The sequence below is a fragment of the Colobus angolensis genome, unplaced genomic scaffold (assembly GCF_000951035.1).
Source record: "Colobus angolensis palliatus isolate OR3802 unplaced genomic scaffold, Cang.pa_1.0 Scaffold147, whole genome shotgun sequence".
Lineage (NCBI taxonomy): Eukaryota > Metazoa > Chordata > Mammalia > Primates > Cercopithecidae > Colobus > Colobus angolensis.
The window spans coordinates 6,827,280-6,846,400 of NW_012114566.1; the positions used below are offsets into that span (position 1 = coordinate 6,827,280).

Consider the following 19,121-nt stretch of genomic DNA (forward strand, 5'->3'; position numbering starts at 1 on the left):
TTAAATATATATGAATATATATATGAAAAAATATATATATGGCTAACAACCAAACTGTCTCTTCTTTTAACAAAGATAATTAAGAGGAAGACAGCTGGAATCTAACACAGCATTAAAGATTTGTATTAGATATAAAGGAGATTTCTTGACGGTGAGTAGTGCTATACATTAGAATAATCTATCAAAAGTTTTTTTACACAATTCTATAAATTTTTTAATGACATTCAAAAGAAATACGTTTTTGCATTTGTTCTGAAAAGCCAAAATAACTGTTAGCATATATGGTTAAGTTTAAATTTGTAAAGTCAAAACTTTGCTTCTACTTTAGGTTTAGATTAATATTCAAGAAGACAGTACCCATTTCATTTACTTTATAGAGCAAAGGCAGTAGTTTTACTAATATGTCCAATATTAATACTGTCTCAAAATATCTCAGAAGATTAAGGTTTTTTCTGGCACCCTCCCTAAAAGCAGAACTCTTGATGGCAGAAAACAAAAAGTTTTCAGTGGGGAGCCATGGTGGCTGCCTTCTGTCCTATCAATCCACAAATTCTCGAATTACAAATCTGCTGTTGTTTTCTGACACATCTGCTTTGCAATGTAAAATACTGTTTTCTTTAATAAGAATTCTTCAAAAAGCCCTTAGGCACCTCGCCTTTGTTTGCACAGCCTGGGAGTTTTCATTTAAAGTTTTCACACTGTTTTTAAAATTCCCTATTTTTGTTTCTAAATTAGTTAGGCAAAGTCCACAAACCTCTGTTTTGGCTTCTCATTTCAGCTACATAGAAATGACGAAGAGAAACGTGCAGAGAAATTTGTAAGGTTTTGATAAATGAGATTACCCCAAATGACCAACATCCTTTTTCCCTCTTTCCTTCAATGTCAAAAATGTGTAAGAGGTAGGAAAGCAGAAATGTTCTTTATATAATCCCTAGTCCAGGGATGTAAAATCTACTACAAATTGAGGAAATTCTTGTTTACTCTGTGGCAACTCTGACAATCAAATGTGGTGGGAAATAGGAACAGACAGTGAAATGATCATGAAAATATATGAAATTCCATTGTAATGATCATAGCAAGGCTGATACTGGATATATTCTGTGACAACTAAGTTGGACCTGAAACCAAGATAAAGTATATATTTCTGAATCTAAAGTATTTTTGCTTTAATTTACTCAAAACCTAAACTTAAAACTCCCAAGGATATAGCATCCATTCATCTCCTCATTAAAAGATAAACAAATGGGTGTTTTTTAAGGTTTCCATAGGAAACATAAACATTTGATCTTTTTACATTAATTACGTGCAACCATAATGAAACAAATTTTAACTTTTTCCATAATAGGACAGAGAAGGCAGACAAATGATAAATATATACAAGTATCAGCCTGACAGCTTGAACATTTGTCGTTCTTCACCTTTAATCCAGCTGAATGTGACTTGAAGAAGATGACATTCACTTTGATACACTCTATTCATGACTCCCTCATGGAATTCCTTGGGAAGAGATTATCTTTTTCAAGGATAAGAAATGCTACTTTGCAATTTGCTGTCAATCTATAAAACATTCTTACATGATCCAATTTGTTGGAAGTGAAGATAGTCTAGTGGCATGAAAAACATGGATCCTCCTTCAGTGGAGAATATTGTAGGGGACAGATGGAAGAAGTTGGATGCTGTACAGATGCAGCCTGCTCCATCCTTAACATCTAATGTGATGGGCTGGACACTGCCCTATAAGACATGTTTCATATTATAAGCTAAGCTGTGAGGCAAGAGAGTTTGTATAAATGAGACATAAATTAAAAAATAAAATAAAATAAATAGACGTTTTCTTACACATGAAATCACAGCCTGAGCCCATAGCTTTTTCTTTGAAGTATTCCTCCTATTCTGCTTCTTTAGGACCATTTTCATTTTTTCTATTAAAATTCTTTCTTAAAATTTTTCATTCCTGTTGATGTATCTTCTTTTTCAGAAATTCAACCTTTTGAAAATACGCTTTCAAAACCCTTGAGCTCTTTGTTTTATAATGTTACCATGACATACTCATTTTCATTCAAATTTTCTATCACTTCACTTTTATAAATCATTTGTTCTTTACTGGTCAAAGTCAAGTACTAGAGACCAGAATTTCTCTTTGTGAAACAGGTAACTATAGCAAAATTGTTAAGAGTCTGGGTTCTAAAACAATATTAAAAAATATCTGGTTTCTAGGTATACCTTTACTATCTGTATATGTGATCACTGGCAAAAAGTTACTTACATTTTCTATGCCTGAGTTTCTTCAACAGGAAATGTCTTTCAGAATTGAAAAGATATTAAATGCTAAGATATTTATGATAAATACATTTAGTACAACGCAGAGCATAAAGTAAGAATCAATACGGGTTAGTTGTTATGGCTAGTTCTACCATCTAAAGATGACACTGTCAGAAAGCAAGATGTGAGGCCAGGCAAGGTGGCTCACGGTTGTAAACCCAGCACTTTGGGAGGTCAAGGTGGGCAGATTGCTTGAGCCCAGGAGTTGGAGACCAGTCTGGGCAACATGGTGAAACGCTGTCTCCACAAAAAATAAAAAAAAATTAGCTGGATGTTGAGACACCCACCTGCAGTCCCAGCTATCAGTAGGGTAAAACGGGAGGGTCACTTGAGCCCAGGAGGTCAAGCCTGAAATGGGTCATGATCACATCATGGCACTCCAGCCTGGGTGACAGAGAGATATGCTGTGGAAGGAGGGGAAGGGAGGGCAGGGGAAGGAAGGAATGGGGAGGGGAGGGAACACAGAAAAGGAAAAGGAGAAGGAGAAGGAGAAGGAGAAGGAAAAGGAAAAGGAAAAGAAAGGAAAGGAAAGGAGAAAGGAGAAAAGAAAGGAGGAAGGAGGAAGGAGAAAGGAGAAAATAGAAAGGAGAAAGGAGAAAGGAAAGGAAAGGGGAAAGGAAGATGCAAATTCTTCAGATGTTTGGATTTCATAAGACTGAGACTTTTGCAGAAAAGTCTGGATATTTAAAATTTCCCTACTTCTGCTAAGCATTGCCTTTATGACAATTACATGACCTAAAGTAGGAAAATATTGGCTTCCTTTAGCACCTCGTTTAGTAGGTTGCAAGATTACTCCCTTTTTCCTCTGCCTCTCCATCATACTCGGCACCATGGAGTTCCACGGGAAATTTGTCTTCTTGAAACACACTGCAAAACTGCTTGACTTTTCAATCTAATCTATATCCTTTAACACAAAATAGTCTTTTGCAATATATTCCAGTAGTAATTTTCATCTCACCAAGTCTCAGGACCATATTTATCTTCTGGTATTAGTATTACAAAATCTGCTTTGTTGACCACCTATCTTGTGGGCCTGGAAGCCTTCAGTACGGAAGGAGCCAGTGTCTACAACCCAGCAGAAAAGGGAAATTTGGTCAATGTAAAGCTGTAATCAGGGAGATCTAAAAAAGATAGCTTAATAACATGTCTCCTGGTCACTGAAAACTGAAAGACATTACAACTGCACAAGAAAGGCTTTAGATGTTTACCGTCTTCCTTTAGGGGAACACAGCTCATGTACATCTTAAAGTAAGGTATAATGTTTAACTCCATTTGCTGTCATTTATAATTTCTGCCAAAAGTGGATTATGCATTTTCCTACATTCTTTTTAAAATGAAACATACTGGTTACCATTTAATCTCTCTTAATAAATCACAGTCATCCTTTTGATGTACAAGCTGTACAATCACGAAGAAATGTCTGCAGGGGTTATTTGATGTGCAGAGTTGCCTGCCCTGCCATAGAATGGCTCCAGGCTGCTATGTTTTTTTTTTTTTTAACTTCCCATATATTTTTTTCAAAATGGTTTATCTCTCTACTCCCTTGTTGTCAAGCTGTCAGTCAGCTGTCACTTTTTACTGCTGTCAGTGAGACTGCCTTTATCACACCCCCAATTTGATGCTGCTAATCTGCTGTCAGCTGAAAAATCAGATAATCAAGACCTCCGAAACTGCATTTACAATACGTGGTGGGCTGAGCACCGGATGAAGATTTTGAGATACAAGTTCTAGTTCCTGCCCTGCCTATATCTAGCTGTGTGATTGCCAGAAAACACATAACTTCTCTGGGCCTTGGCACCTTCATCCATAAAATAAGAAGGGGAGTGTGTGTGTGTATGTGTGTATGTATGTGTGTGTGTGTGTGTGTGTGTGTGTCAAAGACAGAGAGAGATCTCATCCAGACCTGAATCCTAAGTTTCTTTGGCTATGAGAATACACATGAAACTTTTTTGTGACTTAACAGAATGCAGGGTGGATGCCACTGACCTTTTAATTGTCAAATTCAAGGACGCTTTTTAGTCATCACTTTACTTAACCTCACTGCTGTGAATTCACTAATGATTATCTCCTTAGAACTCTCTCCCCTTTGTTCCACAGGATAATTATTTCAGCGTTGACCTCCTGACTCTTACTTATTCTTCTCATTTCAATCTTGGGCTCTTCCTCCACCAACCCCTTAAGTGTCAAGAATGCCAAAGTGGCTCCAATGTAAAAAGGTCAGGACGATGATGAGGAACCCAGCAAAGAAGCCTGAGAAGCAGCAGTCTCTGTGAAAATCAGGGGACTATGTGTGCTAAGACAAGTGAAGAATGTGTCATGGTGTGTCAAATGCTGCTGCTATGATAAGTAAGATGCAGACTACGAACTGACCACAGGATTTAGAGACAGTGGTGACCCTGACTAAAATAATTTCAGTGGAATACTTTTCACTCAGAACAGGAGGAAGGAACTTAGAAGGAACAAGTATAAACAACTCTTTTAAGAGGTTTTGCTACTAAGAGAAGGAGAGAAATGAAGTAGTAGAAGGGGGAAGTGGAATAAGGAGAAAAAAAGTTTAAGATGTAAGAAATAGTAATAGTTTTGTATGCTAATAGAAATAATTCAGACAAAAGAAAAATAGGAATAATTCAGAAGAAAGGAAAACTGATGATGCAGAATAGACCAGGAAAAACTGCCAGGACAATAGGCCTTGAGTATGTGGGATGGATGAGTTCTGGAAAAGAAGTGGAGATCGGACCTTACACAGAAGCGAGGTCAGTTCATCTCCAGTAACAGGTGAGAAGATGGAGAATATGCACCCAGAAGAAGAATATAATTGGGTGGACCTGGTAGTATCAAATTTGGTATTGGAGTGTTCTTTAAAAAGAAGAAGGCATAATTAATTATCTAGAAGAAGGGAAATGCTTGCCAGGTAGCTCAAAGGGCCCATCTGAATCTTAGGAGTCATACATTTAGAACATGTTAATAAGTATGACATGCTTTTCTCCAGTCATGTTTAGTCCATGATTATAGGAAGAAAGTATATGAACAAGTAGATTTAAACAGACGAGGGTTTTTGCCAATCAAATATGAAACAAAAGGTGTAAAAGATTTGAGAGGATATGCAAGGGAGTAAACATAATGATGGAATAAGAAAGTTAAGCTGGACAAAGAAAGAGAAAATAGGACAAGAGTGAAATTCAGTTGGCTCAATCAATGGATGGTAGGGTCTGGTAAGGCCAAAGGATTGTTTGACTCAAGGTGATAAAGAAAATAAATAAAACCAATCTCCTTATTTATATTAGATTCAGCTTTTAGGAGAGTAGTTCTCTTTTCATGTGTCAATTTTAGGATGGTGAAGGGTGGAGGGAAGATGGTCCTCTATATTCAGATGCCAATAAATATGCTAGGTTATAAATTAATGGGGAGGTAATAAGATAAAATAACCTTTTATTGTGGGTCTACTGTATGCTAAGCACATTACTTCATTTAATCACTGCATCATCCCTATGAGATGGTTTAATCACAACCACTAACGAACCTAAGTGCAAGGTCATTCCACAGGTACAGATCACAGAGCTAGTAAGTGGTGGTCAAAACTCAATACATGTATACGTGACTAAGGCATCTAGGAGCTTTCCCATCCCAAAATATTCAATACAGATAATGAAATGTTTTCAAGGGAATACACTCTCTTGCTATTTATCTGGTCTTTGGGAGTGACGCAGGAGATGAGTGAGGAAGGCAAGAGGTAGCAGGAGGTGCCATGAATCCAATATTAGCGAAATCGCCGAAGTGACAGACATGCTCTGAGTTTTAACAGACAGAAACTCTAAAAATCTTCATTTATTTTGTTGGAAATATGGCTTTTCTCCCCTCTCTAATTAACATCCATTATATTATATAGCACAATGATTAATAATTTAACTGTATCTTCTGCTTTGTTTTTAGTTAAATTCATTTTTTTCCCATGACCAAATAATATCTGGATTGGGAGAAAGATACAAGCCTTCAAAAATATTTTTTAATCACCTTGGTTATTTTGCCTTTGGAATTACTAAATACTTTTCAACATCTCAACAAAATAATACGGTTTTGAAACTGCAGGCTTTAGAATGATTGTCATTCATGCAAATAATCACTTACTTACACTATATGAGTTTGGGTTGCATAAAGCAAATTACCATTTGAAAATAATTCAAATAACACTCTAGGCTAAGACCTTGCTTATGAATGTTATCTCAGCCACAATATTTCTTAACCTTTTTCTATTTAGCTAGATTCCTTTATGGTAATATCATCCAAATTAATAAACTATTCAATTGCCACAGGTATATTAAACATAAGATGTTGCAGAAACATATCGGATGTAAATGAATTTTAAAACATTTACTTAGAATTCTATAGCAGTAATAAGAGGAGCTATAACCACCTACACACTTATACATTTTGCCTATATGTGATGCTAAAAAACCTTAAAACATGTCAAAATATAAGGTTCATATTTTTTAAAATTCAGATATATAACTGCTCTAGTTAATCACAGGCAAAGTATAACTATTACAGTTTTCAAAAGTTGAAGTTCTCTCATCACACATAAGAAAACTGTATGTCTACAAATACATACCAATAATATACATAATTACATATATATTCTGAAAATTGCTTGTGATCATGGCTCCACTTAGCTTTATAGTTTTCAAAACAGCAAATAAATCATAAACTGTTTTTGACAAATGACCTGTAATGACAGGATGCTTGAATGGTAAGTAGAAATTGGAATCAGAAGTCATAAAGCCTAGATGTTAATCCAGTCTGTGACAATGACAAGGTGAATACAAGCCAATCTCTACTTCTCTGGGCCTCTGTTTTCTGTACTCTATAAAGATTGGGCAAGATGGTCTAACTTAAATTTTATGACTCACTAACTTGATTTTCTATGGGGCAGATTTTTCTTCGGTGAAATATTAACAAATAAGACACTCAAATAAATCAGCAATGGGGTGCAGATGAGGACTACCATTTCTACAGCAAAATATGGGTGAAGTCAGTAAGTGTAGAACATAGAAGTTAATGCTGACCTCTTACATAGCATGTTTGGACATTAAATCATTTCCTGCCTTCATTTCAGGGATGAGGATGAAACAGCTGTTCCTGAACTCTTTTAAGAAAGCAGTCAGTAAAAAACAGCAGCGTCTCCCGCTAGTGTGAGTCCCGCTGAAGTAAACTTTCTGTTCACAAGGGAGAAATATTCCTAGTGGTAGTAAAAACAGTTTTGCTAGGTTTAATCAAAAGTGAAAAGGAATTCCAGAAAGTTCCCTTTGAGCCACATCATCCACTGCTAATTCAAGGTGGGCCCAGCAACAAGGGTAATAAAAAAAAATGTCCTTAGTAACTAAGAAGGAGAAATGGCAATTAGGTACATTTATAAACCAATACAGAAGACTTAACTCTTTATTAAGATAATATAAATAATTAAAAATAAAGAAAAAAATAAAAGGAAATAGTATGGGAAATGAATTAATCTAAGCAGTGAGATTTAACATAGACTTATCTAGACCAGTTATTATATATATAAATCAATGGACATAAGCTGAATGCAAAGGTTGAGAAATATGCTTGACAATGACTTCTGTAACAAAAAAAATAAAGAAACAAAACACCAGGCTGTTTTGACAAACAAATAAATAAAAGGAAAGAAAGGAAGGACTCAATATCTGAACTAACTATTTAGTGATGGGTTAGACACACGATGATTTAAAATCTTTGTAAATCACAGCATGGTAAGATAGAACTAAATTCTCTAATTAACCATACTTGGCATGAAGAACATCAATTTATATACATTTAAGGAATAACTTATGACACAATATTGAGAACAGAGTCGAACATACTGACCTGCTCACATCAGGAAACCTGATGGGAAAGTAAATAACTTGGCACTTGGGTCTGATGATGCTTTCCAGATTCTTGGGTCTGTGATCAGGAATCAGCTTCATAAATTTTCCAATGGAAGTGAGAAATGATTCCATATTAAAAACTGAGTTGAATACAACCACATCAGCCACCAGGCTGTTAAGGTAAAAGACAAATGCAAATGATGAGCCCAGACTCATTCAGAGTAATTTTTATCAACCTAAGACCTCTATGGATTAATCAGAGTTTTTACTGCACCTTAGGTTTGCAAAGAACTCTTCATTTCACATCAGTATCTACCAAAATATCTCTAAGAGCTAAGTTAGTTTCATTACTGTTATATCACAGGGAGTTGATTGGTGGCATCAGACTGGAAAGGCAATAGGGAAATGGAATGATTTAATGGGATTGCATGAGACTCCAAACCAAAGCATATTTTTCCACAATGCCAGGAACTTTCTATATTATCAACAACATTAAGTACAGCAATTCCTTTTTCTTCATGGCCCAACTACCCATGTTGAATTTCTATGTCAGTGATGTGCATCGTTTTATACCATACTACCGAGAACAGAACATGTGTCACACTTCTCACTAACTTCAAGGAGACTAATTCAGACAAAACTATTTTCATACTAGGGCATGATACTTTCAGCACTATTTGGTTAAAGTCTACTTCTTGCTTTAGCCTTTACTTCAAGAAACTGTGTTAAGTTTTTGAAATTTGTGGGACTACACAGAAAGGATTATGGTATCCCAAAATAATTTGTCTATGGTCTAACTTAAATTTTATGACTCACTAACTTGATTTTCTATGGGGCAGATTTTTCTTCGGTGAAATATTAACAAATAAGACACTCAAATAAATCAGCAATAGGGGTGCAGATGAGGACTACCATTTCTACAGCAAAATATGGGTGAAGTCAGTAAGTGTAGAACATAGAATTATATTATATTGGGCTAGCTAGAGAAATAGAAGAAATTGGTAGAAATGGATCCAGAAATCCAGATCACTAAGTCCTAACTGATTACATAAAGGTACATATAAATTATAAAGCACCGCAACACCATGGACCTTCGAATTCAACAAAATAAATGTAATAATACCAGTCCGCAACAACAATGGTTCAAACTTAAGATTTTTTTAACTTCACAATGGTGAAAATGTAATATACATTTAATTAAAACCATACTTTGAATACTGAATTTTTATCTTGTCCTGGGCTAATGGTATGTGCACAATATTCTCTCACGATGCTGGGCAGCAGCAGTGAGGTACAAATCTCAGTCAGCCACATGATCACAAGGGTAAACAGCCAATACTCTACAGCGGTCTGTGCTGCCAGATGATTTTGCCCAATTGTAGGCTAATATAAGTATTCTGAATATGTTGAAGGTAAGTTAGGCTAAGCTATGATGTTCGATAGGTTAGTTGTATTAAATGCATTTCAACTTATAATATTCTCAACTCACAACAATGGATTTACCAGGCTGTAATCCTATCCTAAGATGAGGAGCATCTGCATACAAGATTAAAGGGACAAAGCAATTGGTTTTATTCCACCCTAAAAATGATAGATCAATACTACTGGAAAAAAGACATGTTATGTCCACAGGACTGCAGAACACCACAGAATAAGTAGAGCTTATAGAATAGGAATGCCATAGCCAATCATCAGTTTCATTTAAGTCATATTTGCTGAGACAGCCAAATTTACTATTACAATGTTAATATACAGCAGAATAAAAAATGAACAAAAAGAGTGTTGGCCTGCTACTCCCATGCCCCCCCACCCCCCACCGAAAAAAAAACTGATTTTCCATACAAGTATTGTTTATCAGTTGCTACCTAGTGCAAATTTGGGGGACGCGGGTGATTACAACATGAATAATACAAAGGAATGTCACAGAAGTACTGACACAACACTAAGCAATAAGGAAGCCAAGATAATAATATACCAAAAGTTGAAGAATGTTTTACAGCTAGTCTGTTTTCACCATATGTCACATACTGTAATAGCGACCTACAGGTCATAATATATAGTTGTGACATGTGTTCATAAGTCAGAGGGTTAGTGAAACCACTGTTTAAGGTGAGTGCTTATGTCAGTCATCTTTGAAGTCCTTAACTGCCACACAGTCAAGAAAGAAGTCTGACAGTGCCAAAAAAGCAGAAGTCAGCAAGAAAACTAAAGAAACATGTGAGGAAGCAGGAGTCATACTTTTCAAAGAGAATCTGAACAGGACTGCCTTTTGACACTCTTATTTTTCCTCTGGACAACTGTGAACCATTTTTTTCCCATTAAGAAGCCAACTGATGATGAAGTCCACTTCTCTTTCTTTCTCCAAGCTTGTCTATAAGTTTACCCTCTTGAGAAAAGCAATGCTGAAAAATCATGTACAAAACTTTTATAGTCGCATTCCCTATGAGCAAAAACAATGTTTTGTGAAAGTGAGGGGGAATCGAGAGCTGAATTGTTTTAGACAGCTTCCCACAAAGGGTATGTGACCCAACAACTTACATTCTTAAAAATCCAGTCTATGCTAAATTAAAGATCCAAGATAGTTTACAGAAATATCCTTTTTGGTACATTTCCTCCCTGATACAAGTGGATGTAACTTCCATTAACTTTAAAGCCACCCATAAAGGGAAAAATAGACTTAGTTTTTTTCCCAGTGATTTCTCAGGGGTAATAAACACACTATCTGAGGAAAAGAATGATGCTAATTCAAGAAATCAAAAGAATATTACAAATGTTTTCCATATTGATAAAGCACAAAATGATTTTATTTTCATTTTTAAAACATATTTTCCTTCTCTGCTTCAATATAAAGTATTTTAATTTTATTATGAAATTAAAAAAAAGAAAACGGCTGCTTTTTTTTTTATGAGACATTTGACATGAAGCAGTTTCACTCTATTTTGATAGCACTGCTACTTCACAATTGAAGCAGCTTGTAAAAATGATTGTAGGAAAACATTCACAAAATGCACACAACACAGAATTATTACTATATGGCATTTTTCTATGTCAACTAAACTATGAAACATTCTTGCAAAAGTTGGGGGTCTGTATAAACACATCATCAAACCCAGCTGCTAATAGCTGTTAATAAAGATGAATAAAATGTACAAAATCACTGACAAACAGATTCCGTTTGACTGCTGCAGTTATGTGAATAGGATCCAATAGCAAAGCCATTTCAGAATTGTTATTAACTTCTTTCATTAACTAAGCTTCAGGAGATACACTTTGTCGAAGTAACAACAGGGAAGGACCATCACCTTTAAAATGTCATGGTATTTTAAGGCTGTGCCATTTCAGAAGACTCAATGAGGGAAAAAAGAAAGCACTACCTAAAGAATCATTTTCCATAGTCGTCTCTGTCTTACAATAAAAAAAAAGGTGAGGGAGGCAAAACCCCAAGTTGCTCCATTATGCTTTAATTTTTATTTTTCTGTAAAACTCTATTTTCATTTTAGCTGAATACAGTGATCATGATTAGTAAGTAAGAGTTGACTAACTGCACTTTCTAAATGCCTTAAGCAAAAGATCATGAAATCAAGGGGTGAAGGTCCCTGTCAACCTTTTAATTCTATTTTGAATGTTGTGAAAAACAGGTAATTAGCTCAACATATAATTAGATTGTTACATATATGTATTTTTATAAAATGATTAGTGGTGAACTTACATATACTGCAGAAGGAAGAATTGTTTAAATATCTGTACCTACCTTATGGTGTTTTTTAAAAAGGTGTACAGTAGTAGGTCTCCAGATTTAAAATGTAACCACCTACAAAGAAAAAGGTAGCAAAGGGCCAAATACAATGATACAATGCATACCTACCATGAAAGAATTTGGTTGTATCCATACTGGAAATCCCTCTCCTGACATTTCTTGACAGGATATATCAACTGGTTCTCGTGAAAATACAGAATCGTTTTCAGTTTCCCAAGGTCAGGCCGAAGGGCAGCCAGTTCGGTCAGGTTAAGCACTGAACTTGCAAAGAGGGTCCTAGGAAACAAGAAAATTGGGGTTTACTGTCCCAGGTATGTTTGAAGGGGTCATGCTTTGCTCTTCTCTCCTCTTTCCTCTTCCCACCCCAAGAAAAACACATCCCCTATAGTGACACATCAATAGTTGAGCCTTAATACCATGTAGCAGCATTCTAAGTTTTGATCTCTTAAAAAGCAGCTGCTTAGAACTATAAAGTCCCCGAATCTCACTGGTCTTCTCAGTGCAGTTACTGAGAAATGTTTAAAAAAAAAAAAAAAAGCCGGATGGATTTTATTGAAAAAGGCAAGAAAAGCTCTATCTGAAGGACAAATGGAACAAAGATAAGGCTGACTGGGGAATACTTTGCTTGCCAGTTTCATTACACTTTCCTTCTTTATGCAACCAACTACTGAAATTCAATGTATGAGCAGGAATGGCACATGTTCATGTTATGACATAAACCCTTTTGATTTATGCAATAGGCTTATCTAGTATGGTCTTTTTCTCTTGGCATGTTTTCTTACCCTCCCCTCACTTGTAAAATATCTTACAATACTTGTATTTTTAAAAACATCTTTTCTTCTCCATTACTGGACTGCTAATGGTACCAGATGCACGATCTGTAAAATCCCTTAATAAAGCACAAATATAAAAATTTGATGAAAGGCTGATTCCTTATCTTTAGGGAAAAAGGGAAACTGAAAGCTTGCCTATCCATGTTTATAAATGAAAAAAAGTGTCAATTTACTCTCTCATTCCACATATATTTACTAAATGCCTACTATGTGCCAGGGTCTAACGAGGAAGAACAGAAAAGATGAACAAGACAGCTCAGCAGGATAAACGCTGCCTGTAATAGAGACATACACAAAACATTAGAGAAACAAACAGAAAGCAATTCTAATTGTCTGGGACAACCTGGAAATGTTTCCCTAATGAGGTGCCTATTGCATATGGACACAAAAGAGGGACAAAGTACAGGTCTTGAGCAGCTGAGGACATTTAGATGGCACAATTTTGATAGAATGCCACCTTTATAACATAATGTAACATAATTTGACCTTTATAGCTTTAATTCCCATTCTAAAAAATCAGGTTCAAGAAGGTTAAGAGTTTTTTCTAGGATCACACTGGTAGAAAGTGGCAAAGCAGAGAGACTGCTGGTCTTCTAAGAGCTCAAACTGCTTTCCATTACACCACAGATACGAATTGGTTGCGGACCACTTACACTGCAAGTGCTTTTTTCTGTACTTAATAAATACAAAATATCATCCTTGTTATTACCATGATTACAACTACTATAAATCCTCCCTTGCTGACAGGCCAAATGGCTAACTTCAGGTGTTTATATGATCTGCTGCACTAGCCTTTCACATAAGAAGAATGATTACATAATAAGTACATATATCACAAGTAGGAATTCAAGTGTCTTCTTCATGGGCTAAAAGAGGCACGTAAGACCAAAAGCCAGCAATCCCTCTTCAAACCTACATAGCTATATTAATGTTATAATTTATCTCTTTAAGGGGAAAAAAAATCTTACCAAGGAGATGCATTTATTTTTTTAAACTTGTTTATCTATACCCAAATAAAAAAAAATTATAGCCAAACAATGTCCTATTTTGTCCAAACATATTCCCCCTACCACTATCACATATAAGCCTCTCTAAAACTTATATTGAAAATTCTGAAACATGAAGATATTTGCTTACCTAAAAATCTCATCTTCAGCAGACAAAACAACAAAATATTAATTTCAAACAATATTTTCCTTAAAAGGGAATACATGGCAACTTGTAGGTCTAGTTACGGAGTAATCTTTCCTCCTCTCCTTCTATTCTTTGTTACTATCCCCATCCCTGACCATACATATTACTGGAAGCAATGAAGCCCATTCTTAATCATTATCACCTGGGCAAGCACAATTTTTTTTCACACACAAGGCAGAAAAATGCATTAAAAGTAGCCTTCGTATGAGTTATTAATTACAAAAATACACCTTTTATGATGGGGAAATCTGGTAGAAATCAATATAACCAAGTGATCAAACTTTCTAGGACCAATAATGGGACAAAGTGATACCCTGTATTTCTAAATGTGATACATTGAGAAAGATACAAATCATCAGTGTAGTATTCCTGCCAAAAATGCCTAATCTGAATTTGGTAAGGAATAACCAGACAAATATTCTGCAAAATAATTCACTGGATCTCTAAAAATGCCATGTCATAAAAGAAAAAAATCTAGATTAAAGGAAATAAAGACACCCAAAACAAAATCCAGTAAGTGATCCTTCACTGGATACTGGAAGGGGAAAGAACACCTAGTAAGGACATTATTAGGACAATAGGAAAAATTTGAATATGGGCTGAATATAAGACTGCAAGTTTTTGTCAATCTTTAATTTATTAAATACAATAATTTTATTGCAGTTATGTAGGAGAATAACCTTATTCTTAGGAGATTCATGTCAAATTATTTAGATGTGAAATGCCATGATGTCTGCAATTAATTATTAAATAGTTCAGCCAAAATGCTACTGCTAATAATATTAATATGTATATATTTACAGAGAGAGAAAAATTAAAAATGTGCAAACATATTAACAATTGATTAATCTATGTGAATAGGTGTGTAGTAATTCATAGCTTCAGGGGAGGGGGAGAGTCTAATAAAAAGATTTCATGGAGCAAGACATTGTCCTACTGCATATTTTGGGTAAGTTATACATTTATAAAATTACACATTTGAGAGGCATTAAATGGCAGTAAGTAGAAGAAAAAAATTCTGTATTCCATAAACAATAAACCCATCATATCTGTATTTCTAGCCATATTTCAACTGTTAATTTCTACATGAGGATTACCCTCAGGGTGGATCATCTATAGCTAATGTTTAACCAAGAGGAGCCCTTCACTCTATTTCTACATGTCCCCCTACCCACCAGCTTATCCATAATCAAAGAATCCAACCAGCCTTCCAAAGAAAACCTTCCAAATAAAAGAAGGCAATATATTCATATGAGAAATAACAATAATTTTTTTTTTTTTTTTTGAGACGGAGTCTCGCTAGTTGCCCAGGCTGGAGTGCAGTGACACCATCTCGGCTCCCTGCAAGCTCCGCCTCCTGGGTTCACGCCATTCTCCTGCCTCAGCCTCCCAAGTAGCTGGGACTACAGGCGCCTGCCACCACGCCCAGCTAATTTTTTGTATTTTTAGTAGAGACAGGGTTTCACAATGTTAGCCAGGATGGTCTCGATCTCCTGACCTCGTGATCCGCCCGCCTCGGCCTCCAAAAGTGCTGGGATTACAGGCATGAGCCATCGCTCAATATTGTGATTGCACAATAATTTTCATAATATTCACCATTTGAGACTGCCCATGCCAACACTTCTTTCAGTTTGTTTAATCATTAAAAGAAAATTCATTGTATTTGCATAACTAATCTTGAAATATCCCTCACTAGTTTTAAATAGTGGAAATTATCTCCATCATTTCTCTTTGCTTTTCTTGCTTGTAAAATGGTAAAGTGGTCAATAAGCAATTTCTCAAATATTTAGCTCAACAACACCCAAAAAGAAGTAAAGAATATGCCCACAAAGGGAATGCAGGCGATCCATAGGCAATACAAAATTTAATAAATCAAAATTTACTACTATCAATTTTTAAAAGTTGATTATAATACAGTGAATGACATCACTTGATCAGCAGCTAATCTCTGGGCTACCAATGCTCATCTTGCCTCAGGTATTATTTAAGCAATAAATCCTAACAAGGTGCACTTTATCATCCCACACTGTGTCTCCAGCAGGAAAGGACACAAGGTGATAGCAAAAACCACGAGAAACAAGGTAATTCCTGACAGTTGCTGCTTGAGCACAAGTTAAATTGAACAGTTTATCTCAGCATGAAGATGTTATAAGGTTTTATGTTTAATATTTTTAAATTAACATAAAACCCAGAGAAAGCAGTTGAGCAATCTTTCACAAACATGACATACTAAAATCACTGTATAAGCTGGATTAGTACTTATTACCATGCTACTACAGAATTAAGCTGTTTTTAGACCACCAAAGAGCTTTAAATTGCAACTTTTGTCTCTGTAAGAGAAACCTGTATTTAAAATGTCTGCTAAATTCAAATTAACGGCTACATCATTAGCTTACCATTTCACCAAAAGTACAAGTAAGCTGCTACTATAATCGTCTAACCAAAATGGCTTTCTGCTGCAAGCACATTAACACCATTCCATGTATTTGGGAATAGGACCTGTATACATGTTTCGATTGCTTCCAATATACGTTGTATCTACATTTCAAGTAATATACCTTTAAGGAATCCAAAACAGTGAAACACAATGAAATTCGAGATTAAAGATTTTATTCTTTTCTGCTCAGTTTGAGTAAATCAGTTGTTTGCCTTTTACCCTATTTACTTAATATGTAAAAAGAAAAGCTGAAATATACCTAAGGACAGTAGTAGTGTGACCATCACCATCAAGATACACACTTTTATATCCTGAATGGTACAGAAGGGAAGTGAAATGAGTTAACAGAGGGCAAGCATTCAATATTCCAGCCACTGCCCATACATTTTAGTAACGATTCTTCATGGGCTAGGTCATCTCACTCTTGCCTCATGAAATCTTTTCAATAGGCCCCCCCTCCTCTCCTGAAACTATTTATGACATAATGAGATAGAGTATACAATTTAGCACAGATGCCAGTTTGGGCTGTGTTACCACTCATACACAAGTCTCTTGCGTGGCTTCAGGAGGCCTTTGACAAAAGAGTAAATTCTTACAGCTTTGTCACTTTGCTCAATACCTAAACTCCTCCTGGTCTAGATTCATGTTGCTAAGACTCATTACCTAAGCCTCGGTTCTTTCATTGTTTCTCGTGGGTTCCTGTTCCTTGATACCTACTCTCTAGGATCCTAGATCCTGTATTTTCTGTGATGCAGTATTTTCTATGATGATGAAAATGTTCTATATCTGTACTGTCCACATATGACTAGCTACATATGGCTATCGAGCACTTGAAATGTAGCTAGTACTCCTGAGGACTAACTTTTAAATTTAATTTGATTAAATTTAAATTTAAATCCACTAGCCATATGTGGTTAGTGGTTACTGTATTGGAAAGCACAGCTCTGGATGAACCAGCCTTCCCTAACCTGACACCCATGTTACCTGAATATAATTACCTGCTTAACTGATTTTCCTGAACAGACCCTTGACCTGCTTATGATAACCTAATTTCTTTCTTTCTTTTTTTTTTGAGACAGAGTCTCGCTCTGTTGCCCAGGCTGCAGTGCAGTGGCGCTATCTCGGCTCACTGCAAGCTCCTCCCCCCGCGTTTACGCCATTCTCCTGCCTCAGCCTCCCACGTAGCTGGGACTACAGGCGCCCGCCACCTCGCCCGGCTAGTTTTTGTATTTTTTAGTAGAGACAGGGTTTCACTAGGTTAGCCAGGATGGTCTCGATTTCCTGACCTCGTGATCCGCCCGTCTCGGCCTCCCAAAGTGCTGGGAGTACAGGCTTGAGCCACTGCGCCCGGTCGATAACCTAATTTCTATGTTGCTCCTGCCTAGAAGAATTTCACCTACTCAGCTCTCCAATTCTGGAATGGCATTACTTTTTCTTTTCCTTCTGAGAACTAGAAAGTACACGTTCACTACAGAAAATGTTTTAAGCAAAATAAATAAAGTGAATATCACTCATAACTATTCCAAAGAGAGATAGCTACTATTTGCATTTTGGTGCTCTAGCATGTGCTGAGAACCTATTATTCGCAAGGCACTATGCTAAATTACAGACATAAAATGGAAAACAAAGTAGCTGAGGCAAGAAGAAAAACGACAGGTTGAGGAACTGAATGAAGACCAAGGAGGTTGGAGCCAATGGAAGAGTGGCCAAAAATAAGAGTGAAGATTCAAAAGTAAGATATGAAAATAATTTTGGTTTTGTGGTAAGATAGGAAGAGATGGAAGGATTTTAAGTAGGGAAGTGACAAAATCTTATATGTACATTAGGTATATTTTCTTTTATTCTTTCCATGTTGTAATAGAAATACATTATTGTAGTTTCGTTTCTTGCTTTCAACACCATGTTGTTTTACCATGTTAAAAATTATTTCTAAAAGATATGATTTTTTATTACATTTCATGATATGGTATGTCATAATATCTCCAACGAGGGCATGCTTTTTTGTTTTTTTGTTTTTTTGTTTTTTTTAGAGACAGAGTCTCGCTCTGTGGCCCAGACTGGAGCGCAGTGGCGTGATCTCCACTCACTGCAAGCTCCGCCTCCTGGGTTCATGCCATTCTCCTGCCTCAGCCTCCTGAGTAGCTGGGACGACAGGCGCCCACCACCACTCCTGGCTAATTTTTTGTATTTTTAGTAGAGACGGGGTTTCACCGTGTTAACCAGGATGGTCTCGATCTCCTGACCTTGTGATCCACCTGCCTCGTCCTCCCAAAGTGCTGGGATTATAGGCGTGAGCCACTGCGCCCGGCCTAGGGCATGATTTTTATACTTACGTCCATAAAGTTTTGAAATCTTCTTTGTATTAATCTCTTATATTACTTTTGTTTATATAATTTACGCATTTTTAAATTAGTTTTTAAATACCAGAAAACTTTACTGACTACCGTATGGAAAGCAGACTGCAAGGAGTCATGAGTGGAAGAAGACAGCAAGAAGAGAAAAAAAATGACACTGTCTTGGGCTAAGATGCTAATATTGTGAGAGTGTTACCAAGTGGCCTGACTGGGTGTACTGATAACTGTCAGGGTTTGCTGATAAAATTGGATACGAGAAGTGAAAGCGAGGACTGCTATTGCTTTCTTCCCTTTATCACTTCCAAAGCACCTTGACAAGAGTTTTAATTACAACAGAAGCTCAAT

The 19,121-nt window shown here is 36.2% G+C and overlaps 1 protein-coding gene across 3 annotated transcripts in view; it reads right to left on the minus strand.

Moving 5' to 3' along the window:
• GTDC1 (glycosyltransferase-like domain containing 1) overlaps positions 1-19,121 on the minus strand; it is a 353,921-nt gene that overhangs the window by 189,021 nt on the left and 145,779 nt on the right. For all 3 annotated transcript variants that reach the window (XM_011935699.1, XM_011935701.1, XM_011935700.1), the window contains 2 exons: positions 12,067-12,234; positions 8,200-8,373 (listed from right to left, as the gene is read on the minus strand). In XM_011935699.1, coding sequence (XP_011791089.1) covers positions 8,200-8,373; positions 12,067-12,234 — 342 coding nt within the window. The remainder of the gene's footprint in view (positions 1-8,199; positions 8,374-12,066; positions 12,235-19,121) is intronic.